An 18,430-nucleotide genomic window follows, 5' to 3' on the forward strand; every position below is an offset into this window, starting at 1 on the left:
TTTCGCTGCTAACCTTTTAAGTGCCACCTCTTTATTTTTATTTTATCCAAATCATTTCTTCCTTTTCTTTTACTGTTAAATTGACAGCATTTTCTTTAGATTCAAAATACTCATTTAGTACCTCAGCCATGTTCAGTGTCTCCTGGTGGTGATCTTTTTGATCATTTATCAACTCCATCCTTATTTGATTGCCATTTTACAACTTGTGTGTAGGAGATTTTTTAGCGTTCTCTTCTGTGTATTTTGATCTAACCAGTGCTGATATTTCTGTATGCCTTTTGTTCCCTTTCATCTGTGTGCTATCTGGATGCAGTTTGGTTCCCTACTGGATTATAAATCATGTATGCCATAAGTCTCATTTCAATCTTGAGTTATTAAGGGAGTTGTAGTTCTTTATGCCCTCCTTTTTCCTTGGCAGATCATTATTCTAAGCACAAGCAGTCTCCTCTTTGCAAGTGTCTAAAGGAGCAGTTACTGTTTTGCTTCCCAATCCTAATCCATTTGTCATATATTATTTTTTAATTGGTGGATATTAGCTGAACTCCACTTAAGTATTTCGCATTTGATCTCTCATCGCCATTTCCTAGAACTATACTGAACCTGATGATATGAACACAGTTACCCAAATGTAATCCACGAGTTTTCCCACTTCATTCTCCAGTAGTAAGTGCAGCACAGCCTCGTTTCTTGTTGGACTGAAAACATGCTGATCAAGAAAGCTCTTGAACACATTTCAGGAATTCCTGTTCTTTGCCCTTTTATGCTGTCACTATCCTTGTCTGTATTAGGATAATTGAATAGCCCCATTATCATTACCCAGCAGTCTAAAAACCACTATTATTATTTGATAATTAATTTTATTGGTGTTTTCTGTCTAACAAGATTTTGGTTTTATTTTTCGTGTTAGCTCCTGTGTCTTCAGAGTCATCAAGTAGCCTTGAACAAGAGAAGTACCTACAAGCTTTGCTGAATGCAGTACCTAGCTTCTCCAGAATAAATGGCAGCAGCACACTTACAGGCCATCCCAATGTCATCCTGTCTCCAGGTGCAATTTTATTTAAAAAAAATTGTTGTGACTGTTGATGCTAGGGGCTATTTAACTTCAGCATGTGAGTTTCATTAATTATGGACCCTCACCTTGTACAATAATCAATTTTTTTTTCAAAGAGTGTTGGAAAGTTGCCTGCTCCAAGGCTTTTGTAATATTGCTGAGTACCACACCTTACTCCTTGGAGATGTGTTGAATGGCACTGTAGTATTCTCTTCACCATGCACACAGTGCTAGTTTAGCTGAGATCGGGATGCATCAGTTACACTAGTTTGGAATTACGTGATGATACACTGGATATCATGCAGCATTAAACAAACATTTTTTTCTGATAAACTGAGGAATCTTTCCATTCTTATTCCCTATCTAAATATTTTCTGATGTGTAGGGATATTTAAAAGCCCAGTTTCCAAAAGGCATGCTAATCTGCATTTGCAGTAGTTATGATAAAATGGTTTCAGTTGTCGTAATTCTGCTTCTCCTTCTGTAAAACTAATAGTAATCACACTACTAATTGGGACCGTTGTGAAACCTTCCTTTGAAACAAATGTACTGTTTTATTATCTATTTTTAAATATTTAAGTTAATACACAATTTAGTAAAGCAGAGAGAGGTAATGCTTTGATAATGTATCCAGTAGAAGCTACCAATAATGGATTCAAAATGGATTCAGGAACCCTGAATGATGTGAGATGTTGAAAGTTTAATTATAAAGCAAAAGGAAGCTAATGTATGGGTTAGGAAATGAAATTAGACAATGACCTTGAAGAATCAGGAAAGAACTTAAGGAAAACATTAGGAGGGTTAAAATGGGACATGAAATGCCCTTAGCATTCACTTAGAGGCATCTGACTATAAAATTTAGACTGCTAGAAAGCATATGTTGAGCTAATCAAACAGGCACCCAGCCCATACTTCACTCTGATGAAACAGTGCATTTCTTGCTTTGGTTCACTTTAATACTTCCATGTCATAAACTTTACCTGAACATTTTTAATCTTGAAAATCTACTTAGTCCTAGTCTTGGCATTTTAAGTAACAAATAGTTCATTGAGGATAAAGAGAAATTTTAAGAGCTTGGTTTATCCTTTTGCATTCTCCCTGCCACTTTTCTTACTTTTACTCCTTTCCTGAAAGTGCTGATTCCTTGTTGAGGGTGCAGTTCCATGGTGCAAAGCATCCATTCGTATTTTACTCAAGAGATATTCGATAGTAAGTGTCAGTTGAGGAATCAAAGACTTTCTTCTGCCTCGGCTTATCTGCATGCACCGATTGTGAAACTTTGGGCATTCCTGGACTGTGTGTCTTGGTTACTGAAAAGTGTAAACCTGAGTAGTACGTATAATTAAATCCTTTTGTTTTTTCCTTTATCAATCCTTATTTATGGACAAATTAAATTCATTTTCTTTTCTATAGATACAGCAATTGACAAAAGGTACTCTCGAGCAACAAGTGTTGTAAAGCAGGTGGTCCCAGGACATTTGGATGTGCATCTTCCAAACAGTTTTACACGTGGAGGTTAGTTGTGTTATTTTTTACCCTTATTTTGAAATTCAGATTCAAGAAGCCAGGAATCATTAAAAGATCTTCCTTTATGTGTGTCATTACTATTAAATTGGAAACTCTGAAATGTGGTTCTGAACATAAAGGTATATCTATCGAATGTATCAGCACAACAGAAGCAAGTTCCCAACCTCTCACCCTTTGCTCAGGGAAGCATGGTGCAGGTCGGGAGAGAAAATCGTTGCTAACTAATACATTTGTCCTTACACCTGAGAAATTAAAATAGGGGTCACCCACAGGAGAAATGTGGCACAAGAAGACTGCAGCTTTTACAAACAAAAGGATGTTTTAGTGCTTACCAGAAGAACTTAGCAAAAACAAAGTTTTTTTTATTTGTTTAATTTATTTATTATTTTCTGTATGTTATTTATCTTTATACCTTTGTTTTAAACTTGAAAGTGCCTTCTCATGGCAACAGATTCACTTTTAGTCGCAAGTTTGCGCCACATATTTATCACAGTTAATGCAAGAATAAGTGTCTTTTCTGAGCTTAGTTTTCAGACTCATGACATATCTGTATGCACAGGCAATGCGGAAAAAAATACTGCAGAGATGATCTCGATCACATGTCTCTCTGCTACATACAATGACTCGTGGTACCTGTGTTCAGGACACTACTCTGCCATCCTTTGGATAAGCTGTTTGGAATTGAGAAGTCAATTATTTTTCAATAATCTAGATGGCAGGGAGAGAAAATGAAGGGGCATATAACCTGTGTGGATAGGTGGAAAAAATTACGGTAGTCAGCGTTCAGGACCAGCATGTTCCTGAGAGGATGAGAAATAAGGATAGCATGATTCAGGAACCCTGGATGATGAGATGTTGAAAATTTAGTCAGAAAGGAAAAGGAAGCTCATGTAAGGGTTAGGAAATGAAAGTAGACAATGACCTTGAGGAAGCAGGAAAGAACTTAACCAAGGAATTAGGAGGGTTAAAATGGGCCATGAAATGCCCTTAGCAAGCAGGATTAATAGAATCCCGAGGCATTCTATACATCCACTCGGAGCGGGAGGATAGTTTGGGAAAGAATAGGTCCACTTAAGGACCAAGCATAGAGCCAGAGGAAATCTGTGACATTCTTAATAAGTGCTTCACGTCAGTATTCATCAAGGAGAAGGACATTTGATGATGCTAAGATTAGGGAGGGCTATGTTCATATTCTAGGGCACATTAGATTAGCCCCTGGATACTGAGGGAGGCAGGGTAGGAGATTTCTGGGGCCTTGGCAGAGAGCTTTGTATCCTCCTATGCCACAAAAGGGGAAATGCCACAACCTACATCAACGGAACTAAGGTTTAGGGAGTGAAGAGCATCAAGTTTCTTGAACTGATGATGACCAACAACCTGTCCTGGACTTCTCACATAAGTGTGACAGTCAAGAAGGCACAACAACACCTCTCCTTCCTCGGGTGGCTTAGGAAATTTGGCATGTCCATTAGGTCCCTCACCAACATCTACAGATGCACCATTGAAGGCACACTGTCTGGGTACATAAAAGCTTAGTATGGCAACTGCTCTGCCCAGGACCATAAGACACTACAGAAGTTGGTGTGTATAGCCTAGACCAGCACGGAAGCCAAATTTCCATCCACGGACTCTGCTTACATTGCTTGCTGCTGCAGAAGAATGGCCAACATTATCAAAGACCCGTTGTACCCTGGTGATGACTTCCTACAACCTCTTCTGTCAGGCAGAAGACTTAGAAGCTTGAACGCACACACAATCAGGTTCAGGAACAGCTTTCTTCCAGTGTTATCAGACTGCAGTTGGTTGGCTCTCCGAGCTGGTTCACTGTTTCGTGGAACATCATCAGTGCAGCCTCCAATAAAGCCCCACTGTGTTTTCCCACCTGTTGTTTGAACTCTGGAGTCTCTTGAACTGGATAACCTCACTTCCAGTTTCCCTTCACAGTGGAGTGTTTGTGGGGTCAAGCTCTTGTGTGTTTGTTGATGGCATTATCAGACTGTTGAATGGACTCTAGCAACAAATAATGTAACCTGCAACGTTACTGGTACGCCTCCAAGCCTTTTTGATCTGAACATCGTTTGCTTGCTGTGATCTGCCTGGACTGCTCATTACCAAAGCTTTTCACTATATTTCAGTACACATGGCAACAATCAATCAATCAATCAGAAAATGAGGTGAGTTCCCAGAGACTGGAGAATAGTCAGTGTTGTTCCTTTGTTTAAGGGTTACACAGAAAATCCTGGAAATTTATAGGGCCCCAAATCCTTATGTCAGTGGAAGGGAAATTATTGGAGAAGATTTTTACAGACAAGATTTACTTACGTTTGGAAAAGAACAAACTTTATTGGGAATAGTCAGCATGGCTTTGTGAGGGGAGGTCTTGATTCATAAATTTAATTGAGTTCTTTGAGGAAGAAACAAAGGTGATTGAGCATAGGGCAGTGGATGATGTCTACATTGACTTCACTAAAGTATTTGACAAGGTCCCTTGGACTATGAGGAAGGTTGCCAAACGATACAGCAGATTTGGATCAGTTGAAAAGTTGTGTGCAGAAATGGTAGTGCAGTTTAATCCAGCATGAGATGATGCCTTTTGGGAGGTCAAATGCAAAAAGAAAGTAGAGTAAATGACAGGACTCGTAATAGCGTTAACATAAGGAGGCATCTTGGGGTACAAGTCCATAGCTTTCTGAAAGTGGCAACACAACTGGATAAGCAGATAAAGAAGGCATTCAGCATGCTTTCCTTCATCAGTTGAGACATCAAGTGCAAAAGTTGGCAAGTGCCTGGAACATGCTGCAAGGGGAAGTGGTAGAAGCTATCCTGATAACAACATTTAAGTGTTTAGACAGACACACAAACAGGCAGATAATAGAGGCATACAGACCATATGCAGGCAGATGCGATTAGTTTACAGCAATTTTTACGTATTACAATGTCTCAGAGCTTCACAGGTGCATTATCAAACATAGGTATATTTGATTTGATTTAGTATTGTCATAAGTACCTGTGTGCTGTGAAAAGTTTTGTTTTGCATACAGTACAGGCAGATCATACCATTAAAAGTGCAGAGAGTGGTAGAACAGAGTGAAAAATACAATGTTACGGCTGCAGACAAAGTGCACAGAGAGGAGGATGTACATTAAACTTAAAATTTGGGAGGTCCAATCAGAAGTCTAATAGCAGCGAGGAATAAACTGTTCTTGTTTGTGTACATGTATGAACAGATTCGTTTACATCTGCCCCACTAAAGAGGGTGGCACAGAGCATAACTAGGGTAGAAGAGGTCTTTGATGCGTTGATGCTTTCCAAAGGCAGCAGAAAGTGTGGATGGAGTCAATGGATGGAAGGCTGGTTTATATGATGGACAGGGCTGAGTTCACAACTCCCTGTACATTCTTGTAATCTTGGGAAGAGCAGTTGCCAAACTCTGCTGTGATTCATCCAGATAGAATGTTTTCTCTGGTGCATCAATTAAAATTGGTAAGAATCCCTGTGGACATGCTGAATTTCCTTAGTCTTCTGAGGAAGTAGAGACGTTGTTGTGCTTCCTTGACTATTGCATCGACACTCGTGTACCAGGACAGGTTGTTGGAGATAACCACTCTCATGATCTTGCCACTCTCATGTCCACCTCAGCACCATTGATGCAGACAAGGGTGTGTCCTCCACTCCACTTCCTGAAGTCAATGACCTAGCTCCTTAGTTTTGTTGATATTGGAGGGATTGTTGCCTTTACACCATGCCTCTAAGCACTCAATCCCTTTCCTGTATTCCGACTCATTGTTCACCATTAGCAAACTTATAGGTGAAATTGAGGCAGAATTTGATATACCATTATTTTTACCTTCCTACATGTTACCAGCAGGTTAATTGCTGTCACTACAACCCAGTAGAACAGTTTGAGAGAAAGAGAGGGGCAATATAATTTTGGTGGTTACATTTAAAGATATAAAAATCAGTGTTTTGAACTTTTGAACATTCTGTTTTATCTTTTGGGTTGCTCCTGTTAAGCCAACACATCTCAGTATGTCCAACACTAGGATTTTGCCAAGGTTTAGAAGAATTGCCAGAAAAAGAAAAGTGTATTAACTTAATTTCCAGCTGAAATATTAAGTAGAAAATGAAGTACAGAATAGGAATTAAGATTTTTTTTTAAAATTAGTCCAAAATTCTGACCATTCTGACAGAATTGAAACAGGGTTGGACTTCCAATTTCAAGTAATGGCACTAAGACCACCATAAATTTGCTGAGAGGAGATGGAATAATTAATTTTGGGAGCAGGCGCATTACAGCGTTAATGATCCAGAGATACAAATTCAGATCCCACCACAGCAGCTAGGGGAAGGAAAGAACTGCAGGTGCTGGAGTCAGAGTCAATCCAACATGATAGGATCAAGACAAAAGATGGAAAATTATAGGCCGATTAGCCTAACCTCGGTAGTTGGTAAAATTCTAGAATCCGTCGTTAAGGATGAGATTTCTAAATTCTTGAAAGTGCAGGGTCAGATTAGAACAAGTCAGCATGGATATAGTAAGGGGACGTCGTGCCTGACAAACCTGTTAGAATTCTTTGTAGAGGTAACAAGTAGGTTAGACCAGGGAAACCCAGTGGATGTTACCTATCTAGACTTCCAAAAGGCCTTTGATAAGGTGCCTCACAGGAGGCAGCTGAGCAAGGGGAGGGCCCATGGTGTTCAAGGTGAGCTACTGGCATGGATTGAAGATTGGCTTTCTGACAGAAGGCAAAGAGTTGGGATAAAAGTCTCTCGTTTTGAATGGCAACCAGTGACAAGTGGTGTCCTGCAGGGTTCAGTGTTGGGGCCACAGCCGTTCACTTTATATATTTTGATCTGGATGAAGGGGCTGGGGGCATTCTGGCGAGGTTTGCCGATGATACAAAGTTAGGTGGACAGGCAGGTAGCACTGTGGAGGTGGGGAGGCTGCAGAAAGATTTAGACAGTTTAGGAGAGTGGTCCAGGAAATGGCTGATGAAATTCAACATGAGCAAATGCGAGATTTTGCACTTTGGAAAAAAGAATACCTACATGGACTATTTTCTAAACGGTGAGAAAATTCATAAAGCCAAAGTACGAAGGGATCCGGGAGTGCTAGTCCAGAATTCGCTAAAGGTTAACTTGCAGGTCGAGTCCGTGATTAAGAAAGCGAATGTAATGTTGTCATTTATCTCAAGAGGGTTGGAATATAAAAGCAGCAATGTGCTTTTGAGACTTTATAAAGCACTAGTGAGGCTCCATTTAGAATACTGTGTCCAATTTTGGGCCCCACACGTCAGGAAGGACATACTGGCACTGGAGCGTGCCCAGCAGAGATTCACACGGATGATCCCTGGAAAGGTAGGCCTAACATATGATGAATGGCTGAGGATCTTGGGATTGTATTATGGTCTAACCTGGAGAAACACAGCAGCTCAGGCAATATTGTAGGAGCAGGAGAGTCAATGTTTTGAGTTGGGACCCCTCATCAGGACATCAAGGTTTAAATTCAATTAATTACATTAATCTAGAATAAAAAATTAATGCCATCAATGAAATAACTGGATCCTAAAATAGCTGCCCTAATTTGTAATGTCATTAAGGGAAGAAAATCTGCCTACAAATGACAGCAGACCTACAACAATGTAATTAACTACCTTCCATGATACAGACAAATCTAAATTACACATCCAGTGGGTCAAATTAAGAATCTTCACTCATGCAACATTCAGTTGTGAATGATGGTGGACAATTAAATAACAAAGAAAGAGGAGAGTCTATGAAAACATTTCTCCTCAATTATCCTGGAACTCAACGTTTAAGTGCAAAAGACAAGGTTGAAGCACTTCTAACCATCAATAACAGACATATATGTGGTTGATGATATGTCTTGGTCTCTTGCTGAGGATCCCATGTAGATGCTACTTTTCACCCAATTTGATTAATTTCACATGATGTTAAAAATTGGCTGTGTACAATAGGTGAAGGGTTGAAGCCCGAACGTCAGCTTTCCTGCTCCTGTGATGCTGCTCGACCTGCTGTGTTCATCCAGCTGTGCACCTTGTTATGTCAGATGTAACAGTCATCCCTGGCTTTAATGCTGAGTGCTTTAGAACCAGCCATGCCCCTAGCTAAGTTGTTCAGTGCAGCTACAACATTGGCATCTGCCTGAAAACAATTGAAAATTGTCGACTATGTCCTGCTACAGGAATTCTTCAGGACAGAATCCTAAACTCCTCCATCTTCAACTGTTTTATCAGTTCTTTACTCATAGGCCAGATTAGGCATGTTTGTTGGTGATTGAACCGTGTGCAAACTATTTAGCTATCAAAATAGTTCTTGCCTATATATGGCAAAATCTAGACGATATTCAGGCTTGTACTGTAAAGTGGCAAATAATGTTCATGCTACACAGTTTCAGGCAATGACAATCTCCAGCAAGAAACAGCCTAAGCATCTCCTTTGATTTGCAACTGGATTAGCATTGCTGAATTCTCCATCAGCAGCATTGTGGTGACGAGCATTAGCCAGTAGTTTAACTGGATTAGTCACATAAATAATATGGCTACAAAAGCATATTAGATGCTGGATGTTCTTTTGTAAATAACTCACTCATTCCTCAAAGCCCTTCCATGATATACAAGGCATAAATCAAGAATGTGTCAAAGGGTTCTTCGCTCTTCATTCACCTCGATGAGTGAAACCCATCAGCATTCAAGGTTCAACACGATGCAGGAAAGCAGCCCACTCTATTGGTAACCCATCCTTTAGTTTAAACAATCATTCCTTCCATCAACAGCCCCAGAGAGAAGTGTTTGTTTCTGCAAGGTGTAATAAGTATCTCCCCTAGATTTCTTCTACATCAATACCTTCAAAACCATGACCTTTACTGTCAAGGGCAGCAAGCATATAGGGACACCACTACTTAGAAGTTCCCTTGAATTCGTGGATCATCCTAAATTAGAAATACATCATTGTTCCTTTCTTGCCATAAAATCAAAATGTTAAAGCACTTTGCTTGACAGCACTGTGGATGAATGTAAGTCAAATGAATTTTAGTATTTCAAAACAACAGTCTCTGGGATAGAAAGAAATTTTTAATAAATATGATACTTATCGTGGAAAGTGGGTGTCATTTAGCTCTCCTCCTTAAATAAAATCTTTGACTCCAGGATAGTGGAGGCTTGATTTCCAGCGCACTACCCTGTGAGACATGACATTATCCACCTTTACAGTAAAGGATGGATGGATGAAGATATCATGAAAATGTGGCTGAGGCAAGTTTTGGAGTTTCCAACCAGGAGGATTATGTAAAGATAAAAGCCTTCTGACCTGCAACATGGTCAGACTATACTTTGTTAATATTGTAGCTGAAGTCAGATTACAAAATAGTGACATTACAGTCATTCTTGATGAGTGAACCATACTTGTTCAACATTGAATGGCTCCCTAAACAAGCCCTTCAAAGATAGCATGAAACAATTTGGAATGACTGGATAATCAAAAGAGAGAAGACGTTCACTGAGGGTGCAACATATGGGCTTGGATATTAGCAATCCTGTGTCAATAGTTTAGAGACCCAGGATGAAAACATAATGGAAATTGCCACCAACTAATTCAGAGATCCAAAATCCTTGATAGCACTGCAGATGACTGTTTGTTGATATGGCTGATAGCAAAATAAATGCATATGAAGATAATGTTGAGGTCCATATGGTAATGTTATTCAAAAAACATATTCCGCAACTCATATTCCACCTGGAAACCCTGCAGCCTAATGGTATCAATGTGGACTTCACCAGTTTCAAAATCTCCCCTTCCCCCACCGCATCCCTAAACCAGCCCAGTTCGCCCCCTCCCCCCACTGCACCACACAACCAGCCCAGCTCTTCCCCTCCACTCACTGCATCCCAAAACCAGTCCAACCTGTCTCTGCCTCCCTAACCTGTTCTTCCTCTCACCCATCCCTTCCTCCCACCCCAAGCCGCACCCCCATCTACCTGCTAACCTCATCCCACCTCCTTGACCTGTCCATCTTCCCTGGACTGACCTATCCCCTCCCTACCTCCCCACCTATACTCTCTCCACCTATACTCTCTCCACCTATCTTCTTTTCTCTCCATCTTCGGTCCACCTCCCCCTCTCTCCCTATTTATTCCAGAACCCTCAGCCCATCCCCCTCTCTGATGAAGGGTCTAGGCCCAAAACGTCAGCTTTTGTGCTCCTGAGATGCTGCTTGGCCTGCTGTGTTCATCCAGCCTCACATTTTATTATCTTAGAATGAGATATTTGGTTCTGAAGGAGGAGGGCACTTTTAATACACATTTACTGTATGGTCCAAAGAAGAGTTGTATGGAATTTGATATGTTAACTCTGATTCTCTGATGCTGCCAGAATTCCTGAGTTTCTTCAACACTTTGCTATTTTTTCGGGTCACCGGCATCCATAGTATTTAGCTTTTATTTTGATGCATGTTTGGTTGTTACGTAATATTTCTTTCTGTACTGTGAAAAAGTGAGTATAATTGTTTGTATGTGGCTTTTTAATATATCCGATAAATGTAATAATTTGCTGTATAGAGATTAATGCATCTTTCTAAGATTTTAAAAACAAAAATACTTTTGCTACCTTTTTTACTATTTTGTGGTTGGAACTGGCAACAGTCTCCAATTTGACACCTACAACAGCAAAATCATACAATAAGGTAGATGTTAATGTCTCCAAAAATGTTACTTGTGTAAAGGTCGCCTCCTAACTTTTTGACTAAAATTGTAGCCTTAGAAACTTGACTTTTGCGTAGCATATTTGCATGGTGGATACAGTTGATAATATAAACCTAGTTGACTGTTACAAGCATGTTCTTTCCTTTTTATACTTAAAGGATCTTAGGAACATTCTGCATTTGGGAGACCGAATTCCTCTTACACCTCATTAATAAGCTATTTCTCCTCTTTTATAAGCAAACAACTTGTGAAACATAGAGGCAATGGTATGGATTGGTTGGAGTTATCTTTAGGGTTTCTTTTCATGAGATTTTATCTTTCCCTCTCTCACTTCCTCTTGCTTTTCTTTCTGCGCTTATTCCAAATCAATTTTAAAATGAAGTTTTACAAAATGTGTATCTTAGAGAAAGGCCTCTGTGATAGAACGGATAGATATACATCCTTAAACTGGTGGAAGTAAGCTCAGAATCACCCTATCTGCACAACTGGGTTTTTTAATTGATCAGTCAAGAAATGTTGGTCAACCACAAAGTAGTTGCAGATAGAGCAGGGCCATTTGACTCCACATGTCCATGTTTGTGCTCCAGATTAGCCGCCTTCCATTCCTCTTCACCTAGTCCCAATGAGAGATCCTGCTATTCCTTTCCACTTAATGTGCTTACCTAACTTTTCCTTAGATCTAGCTGTACTATTCACTTCTGTTACTTGTTGCTTGGGAGTTGCAATTTTTCAACGCAGTCTGTTCAATCAATGTGAATATTCTGGGGTAAGTAGATTTTTTTAGACCTTGAACGTTTCCTCTCATTATCCTGGATTTTGCATATTGTAGCATTTCCACAAGGAGGCTATTTCCCCAGAAGTTAGCATATATTTTGGAATGAGTGTTAACTCTGACATATAAGAGTTAAATAACTCTTGCATTAAATAATAATTCCCTACTCAGAACTGCTTTACTAACAATTTCCTGAAATTGTGGGCCCAATATTTTCAAAACTATTTTAACTTAAAATCTTTTCCAAACACGTTTACTCTTAGTTCAGCTATTTTAACACCTTTAAAGCATTAACACTGTCAAAGATGTTTTAACATGGGCTCTGTGCTCAAAAATTATCACCCAGGGATTGTAGAATTTCCTGCAGTCTGATGATTAGCAAAGGAGCGTGTTAGCTGTTACAAATTATAATTGTCAGAATTTTTCAGCTACAATTAAACATCACAAATTTGCACGATATCATTAATGTAATCTTATTGGACAAAATCTTGTAGGGGTCTGAATGATATGTGGCATAATCAGACAAGAAATGCTTTGAAATCCATGTCGATTTCAGGAGAAACCTATGCCCTGTTGTCCGCTTTTCACAAGTGGTGTGGCAAGTTTCTTGCTCGGCAACTACAAGTTGCAAATCAGGGAGGATTATTTTGATGACCCAACTCACCTCATTAATATTCAGCTTTCTTTCTTGTCAAAAGTGCTAACTGATTTGGATGTTGAGAAAAATGGACATGGAAACCAGGTCAGGTACCTGGTGGATTCAGCTCACTGCCTGCTCCAAATGGCTTGTATGTTGACACTGGGCACTACCTTCTCCATGAACACTAGTCTCATACCCCATGTCCATAGAGTTTGGCATTTGATATGTACTAACCTCTAACAACACTCATGGCACATCTTCAACCCGTTTATGCAAGGTGCTTCCACACTTCAGTGATGTACCAGCAACTATCATTATAATGCTGCAGTAATAACATTGTGCAGTCAGGGACATGTACCCAGTTGATGGACTGGTCCAGGTTTCATGTCTGGGCTGTTTGCTCACTGTCATAACGCACACTCCCTGAACGTACCTGGATGCACACAGCATCCTTGCCTTGCAATGACTTGCCCCCTCAACCAGATACAAGGTTACTGTTATTTCTGTGTTGCCTTGCCATTTAATGCAGGGAAAAAAGGAAGGAAGCATTTCATAGGTATCAGCTACTGTCAAGGGGATATTGCAGATAGTGTTGAGAGTGGAAGAGCATGAGTCATGGTGGGAGGTGAGTACAGTAACAACGGGAATGTAAGTTATCAGAGACAAGACAGTGTCTCTTACCTTGGCAGAGTCAGGAAGGACATTGACATTGTTCCTACAGTGCTATGTAGACCTCCAGATGGCTGAAACTACTTTAACCTGGGTGGCAACGTCAGACGAGGCTGGTGTAGTTTGGGGTTGTGACCTTCCCTGCTGGTGCTGATCCTGGTCCTGGAGTAAGAGCATGTTCCCCTTCTGCAAAACCCACCCCAGTAAAACCTCCACATCCCTGCCTGCAAAGCAGAGCACCAGTTGCCCCTGTTTGCTGTGTCTGTAGCAAATGTCAGAAGCAGTACAGGGCAGTTCTAGTCTAACATCACTTGTCCAGGTGCAGTATGGGCTGTAAAAAAAAAACTGCACAAGCGCAAATGTCGCTGGTGAATTCCAGGAAATCATCTGATTTACACGTTGTTTTGGGAATGCCGTTTGGTATAATGGGGCCTGAATCGGATGTGGAGATGCCACAAGGGTGGTGTGGGTATTTAGTGCAGCAAGTGTAGAACAGTACTGCAGGAGAGCACACTAGGCCTTGCAGTGAAAACACTCCAGAATACTGACTCAACTCGGACTTAAATAAAACAGCTCACAAGACTTCCTGTTATTTTGGTACAATCTTTTTAACCCAGTATCACCCTATTTTGTTCATCTTATTTCGATATTTGCAGTCCCTCAACCAATAAATTTGCTTGTATATGTGTAATTGAGTGGCTGATTATGTAAACTTGGAGCAACAGGTTTGCATCTTTGTGTAAATGCATTTGGTTTTATTCTTTCTGTATCACATACATAAAATATTTACAGCTGTGCCAATCAGTTAAATTATGAATCATTATTAATTTCTAATGTGGTAAATTGCCCTTACGACAAACGTGATTTACTGATTGAGGTTTTTACATCGAAATGTAATTAGTTAATTGATTATTCATTGATTCCTCCAAGTTTGTACCACTACGCCGCCACAACTCCAGAAAAAAGAGCAAAGACTGACTGTAGCAGATTCCACAACTACTAAATGTTTCTTAACTGTCTTTTGAAAGCAAATCTTCTGTCCAGCACTTACAAAGCAAGTTATAGACCAGGCACAGCCAGGTTTGAGAAATTATGAATTCCTCCACTCCAGTGTGACCTAACATCATTATAACTTGCACCAGTAATCGAATGGGAATATATTGTCATTTACAGGGTCATATGTGGATTACACCAGTGAAGTCGAGGCCAGGCTAGGCAGTTGGGTCTCCAAAGTGGTCTATATGTTCTTTTTTTTAAAAAAGCATAAGGTGATCATCTAATAACACTTAGCAGGATTGGAAAGATCATGGGCTCAGGCATAAGGGAACCATAGTTTCTGACAGGCATGGGAAATGCTTCTGCAATAATGCTTATGCTTTCGTGATCAATTACTACGCCCCTCCCATGCCACACCCCAAATAAACACAGCAGGTGAGCTGTAAGGGGCGTATTATTGGTCATGCCAGTGTAACCATCAGGATCACAGCCTAATGAACTTCACAGCTTCCATCTATTGGCACAGTCCTAATTTTTACCTAATAATTGCCTGTAATTTTCAGATCATTTTGATTTTAATGCGCAATATTTCTGAAAATTCTTTCTCTGTCATTGATCCACCAGTTCTCGGGTATAAGGACAAGCTGTTCACTCATTCTCAGCAGAAGAATACTGTTAAGGGAAAAGTCTTCAATCAAGGTACCATGCTGCATTGTATTCTTATGACCTGTTACCACTCATCTTGTTCTTTGTTCTTTGTACAAAAGAACTGAGTTAATTTTTGTGTTGCCAATAATTTATCTTTATGCACACAAATGCATTTTCAGCAACCTAAAGGTTAATTAATTAGTGTCCCTTATGAATTCATGTTGTAATTTTCCACACCTGACAATATCATCTCATTATGAGAATGGAAAACATGTCGTTTGTCATGGTACAAGTCATGTGTCTTAGATTATGGTTAAACCACATTAATATAAGAAGTGGTTTTCAAGCCAGACTTCTTTTAAACACATAAATATTTCTAAACCACATCTGACATATACTGCATGCATTAAATAAGTTCAGATTCTTTCGCTGCAGTGTCTTGAAAATTTAAACTTCTAAAACACGTCTTCCTGCTGCTCTGTTCACGTGCTGATAAAATGTAGAAACAACAAAAATGTTCTTTTATCTAAACTGTCCAATGCTATATTGTAAATGTGGCTAATGCATATTTTTTGTCAACTATGTTGCCCACATTTAGTCAAATGACGTACTGTTTCTGAAGACGTAAATTTTTATGTATAATTCCTAATGTTATTTCAGTTCATAGCTAAAGTTGTTTTGATTCCTGTATTGATATATTGTCTGTAATCTCAATGACAGGTTTTCCTTTCTTTTTCCTAAAACTGTAATTTGATATAAGCCCAAGCACTGCAAGAACGTTACTAGTTAAGTATGTCCATAATTGCATGACATGATTCATACAATAATGTTTTTATCTCATTATTGCACAACTTCAAATATATCAAGGCCCAAGTAACATCCCTCCCAAATACAGCAATAACATGGTCACCACTGCAATAGAGCAGATTTCTTACCCTATACTACCAGGCCGAAAACCTTTATCCTCAGTCTCACCGGACTTTAGACACTTTTACACAGTCCCTCTCATTATCTCTGACCCCTGTTCAACACCACCCCAACATTAGGAAATCAGGGGACCACAATTTGTTTCTCAATGTTTTTGGCATCTGTATATCAAACTACTTTCATGGGTAACTTTAACATCTTCTATCATTGTGGGTGTTTACATCCACTCAGTTTGAGGAGTTTTTACTGACAAATCTTGTAGACTGATGGCAGATGGAGGGATGTGCCCTTCAGTTTATTTTTGCCGCTAATCCTCTTGGCCTTTGGTGTGATAGTACTTCAACAAATTTTGACTTAGACTTTTAACTGCCCAAAACTTCTTTAATCAGTAAAAGAAACAGCAAATTAAAGTGTTAATGGAGCGTTTCATATTTTTCAGTAATTGGTTGCCTGAATCAGCTTCCTCAGCAATAGAAAGCAAATAATTTCTGCGTGTTGCATTAAACTATGATGTAATCAAGACATTTGGGTGACAGTTGCTGTGTTCCAAATATGGAATCTATCATGTTAATGGTTATACTTCTGACTTAGTAATCTAGAGACCTGATCTAGTAACCCAGCAGTGTGATTTCAAGTACCATAGATTTTATTTTAAATTCACTTTTTAAAAATTTAAATATGAAAACAAAAGTCCGATTTCAATAAAAATTATCATGAAGCTGTTGGCTTGTCATAGAAATTTAGTTGGCTTTAGTGCCCTTTAGAGAAATACCCTAATATCATTATCTGGTCATGCCTACGCAGTAGTCCCATCCCACACTAATATGGTTGACATTTATTTTCCATCCTGAACAAGCAGCAAACTGCTCAGTTGTATAAAACTGCTGCTACAGCAATGCAAGAAGAAATATCACCATTGCCTTTTCAAGACAACTCGGGATGTGCAATAATCGTCTATACCCATTCTCCATGAATCTTTTTAATGGAAAAGTATGAATAAGCTCTTGTGACCTTTGAATATCTTTAATTACCAATTTTTAGGAAGCTTTTGTGTCTGTGGAAAGGCAAAGGGCAGGCCTTCGAGTTCTTCCCCATTTCATAATTGTCAGCTAAACAGATTCTTTAAAATTACCTCTCTCTTCCTTTTTTTGGATTTGCATTCAAGTATGTGCACTGGAGAAATTCCAGCATCCATAGTATGAGTCAGTTGAATAATTTGAAGTGTCATTTCTGAAGTTTACAACAGTAACTTATGACTTAATTGATTACGGAATTATCTGAACCGTAAATTTGTTGATAATAAAATGTGAGGCTGGATGAACACAGCAGGCCAAGCAGCATCTCAGGAGCACAAAAGCTGACGTTTCGGGCCTAGACCCTTCATCAGAGAGGGGGATGGGGAGAGGGAACTGAAATAAATAGGGAGAGAGGGGGAGGCGGACTGAAGATGGAGAGAAAAGAAGATAGGTGGAGAGAGTATAGGTGGGGAGGTAGGGAGGGGATAGGTCAGTCCAGGGAAGACGGACAGGTCAAGGAGGTGGGATGAGGTTAGTAGGTAGATGGGGGTGCGGCTTGGGGTGGGAGGAAGGGATGGGTGAGAGGAAGAACCGGTAAGGGAGGCAGAGACAGGTTGGACTGGTTTTGGGATGCAGTGGGTGGGGGGGAAGAGCTGGGCTGGTTGTGTGGTGCAGTGGGGGGAGGAGACGAACTGGGCTGGTTTAGGGATGCAGTAGGGGAAGGGGAGATTTTGAAACTGGTGAAGTCCACATTGATACCATTAGGCTGCAGGCTTCCCAGGTGGAATATGAGTTGCTGTTCCTGCAACCTTCGGGTGGCATCATTGTGGCACTGCAGGAGGCCCATGACGGACATGTCATCTAGAGAATGGGAGGGGGAGTGGAAATGGTTTGCAACTGGGAGGTGCAGCTGTTTGTTGCGAACTGAGCGGAGGTGTTCTGCAAAGCGGTCTCCAAGCCTCCGCTTGGTTTCCCCAATGTAGAGGAAGCCACACTGGGTACAGTGGATGCAGTATACCACATTGGCAGATGTGCAGGTGAACCTCTGCTTAATGTGGAATGTCATCTTGGGGCCTGGGATAGGGGTGAGGGAGGAGGTGTGGGGGCAAGTGTAGCATTTCCTGCGGTTGCAGGGGAAGGTGCTGGGTGTGGTGGGGTTGGAGGGCAGTGTGGAGCGAACAAGGGAGTCACACAGAGAGTGGTCTCTCCGTAAAGCAGACAGGGGTGGGGATGGAAAAATGTCTTGGGTGGTGGGGTCGGATTGTAAATGGCGGAAGTGTCGGAGGATGATGCGTTGTATCTGGAGGTTGGTAGGGTGGTGTGTGAGAACGAGGGAGATCCTCTTTGGGCGGTTTTGGTGGGGGCGGGGTGTGAGGGATGTGTTGCGGGAAATACGGGAGTTGTAAATTTGTTGGCTTTTTTTATGATAAGTTGGTAACTTATGGCATTCTTATGCTGTTTACA

General features: G+C 40.3%; 1 protein-coding gene across 6 annotated transcripts in view; it reads left to right on the forward strand.

Annotated features, from left to right (window-relative positions):
* Positions 1-18,430, forward strand: part of sbf2 (SET binding factor 2) — a 609,277-nt gene that overhangs the window by 503,396 nt on the left and 87,451 nt on the right. For all 6 annotated transcript variants that reach the window (XR_009446846.1, XR_009446845.1, XR_009446847.1 and 3 more), the window contains 3 exons: positions 908-1,045; positions 2,465-2,566; positions 15,000-15,074. Coding sequence is in view for 3 of the 6 variants with exons in the window: in XM_059652034.1 (XP_059508017.1) it covers positions 908-1,045; positions 2,465-2,566; positions 15,000-15,074 (315 nt within the window). In the remaining 3 variants the exon portion in view is untranslated. The remainder of the gene's footprint in view (positions 1-907; positions 1,046-2,464; positions 2,567-14,999; positions 15,075-18,430) is intronic.

Source organism: Stegostoma tigrinum, chromosome 17, assembly GCF_030684315.1.
Source record: "Stegostoma tigrinum isolate sSteTig4 chromosome 17, sSteTig4.hap1, whole genome shotgun sequence".
Classification (NCBI taxonomy): domain Eukaryota; kingdom Metazoa; phylum Chordata; class Chondrichthyes; order Orectolobiformes; family Stegostomatidae; genus Stegostoma; species Stegostoma tigrinum.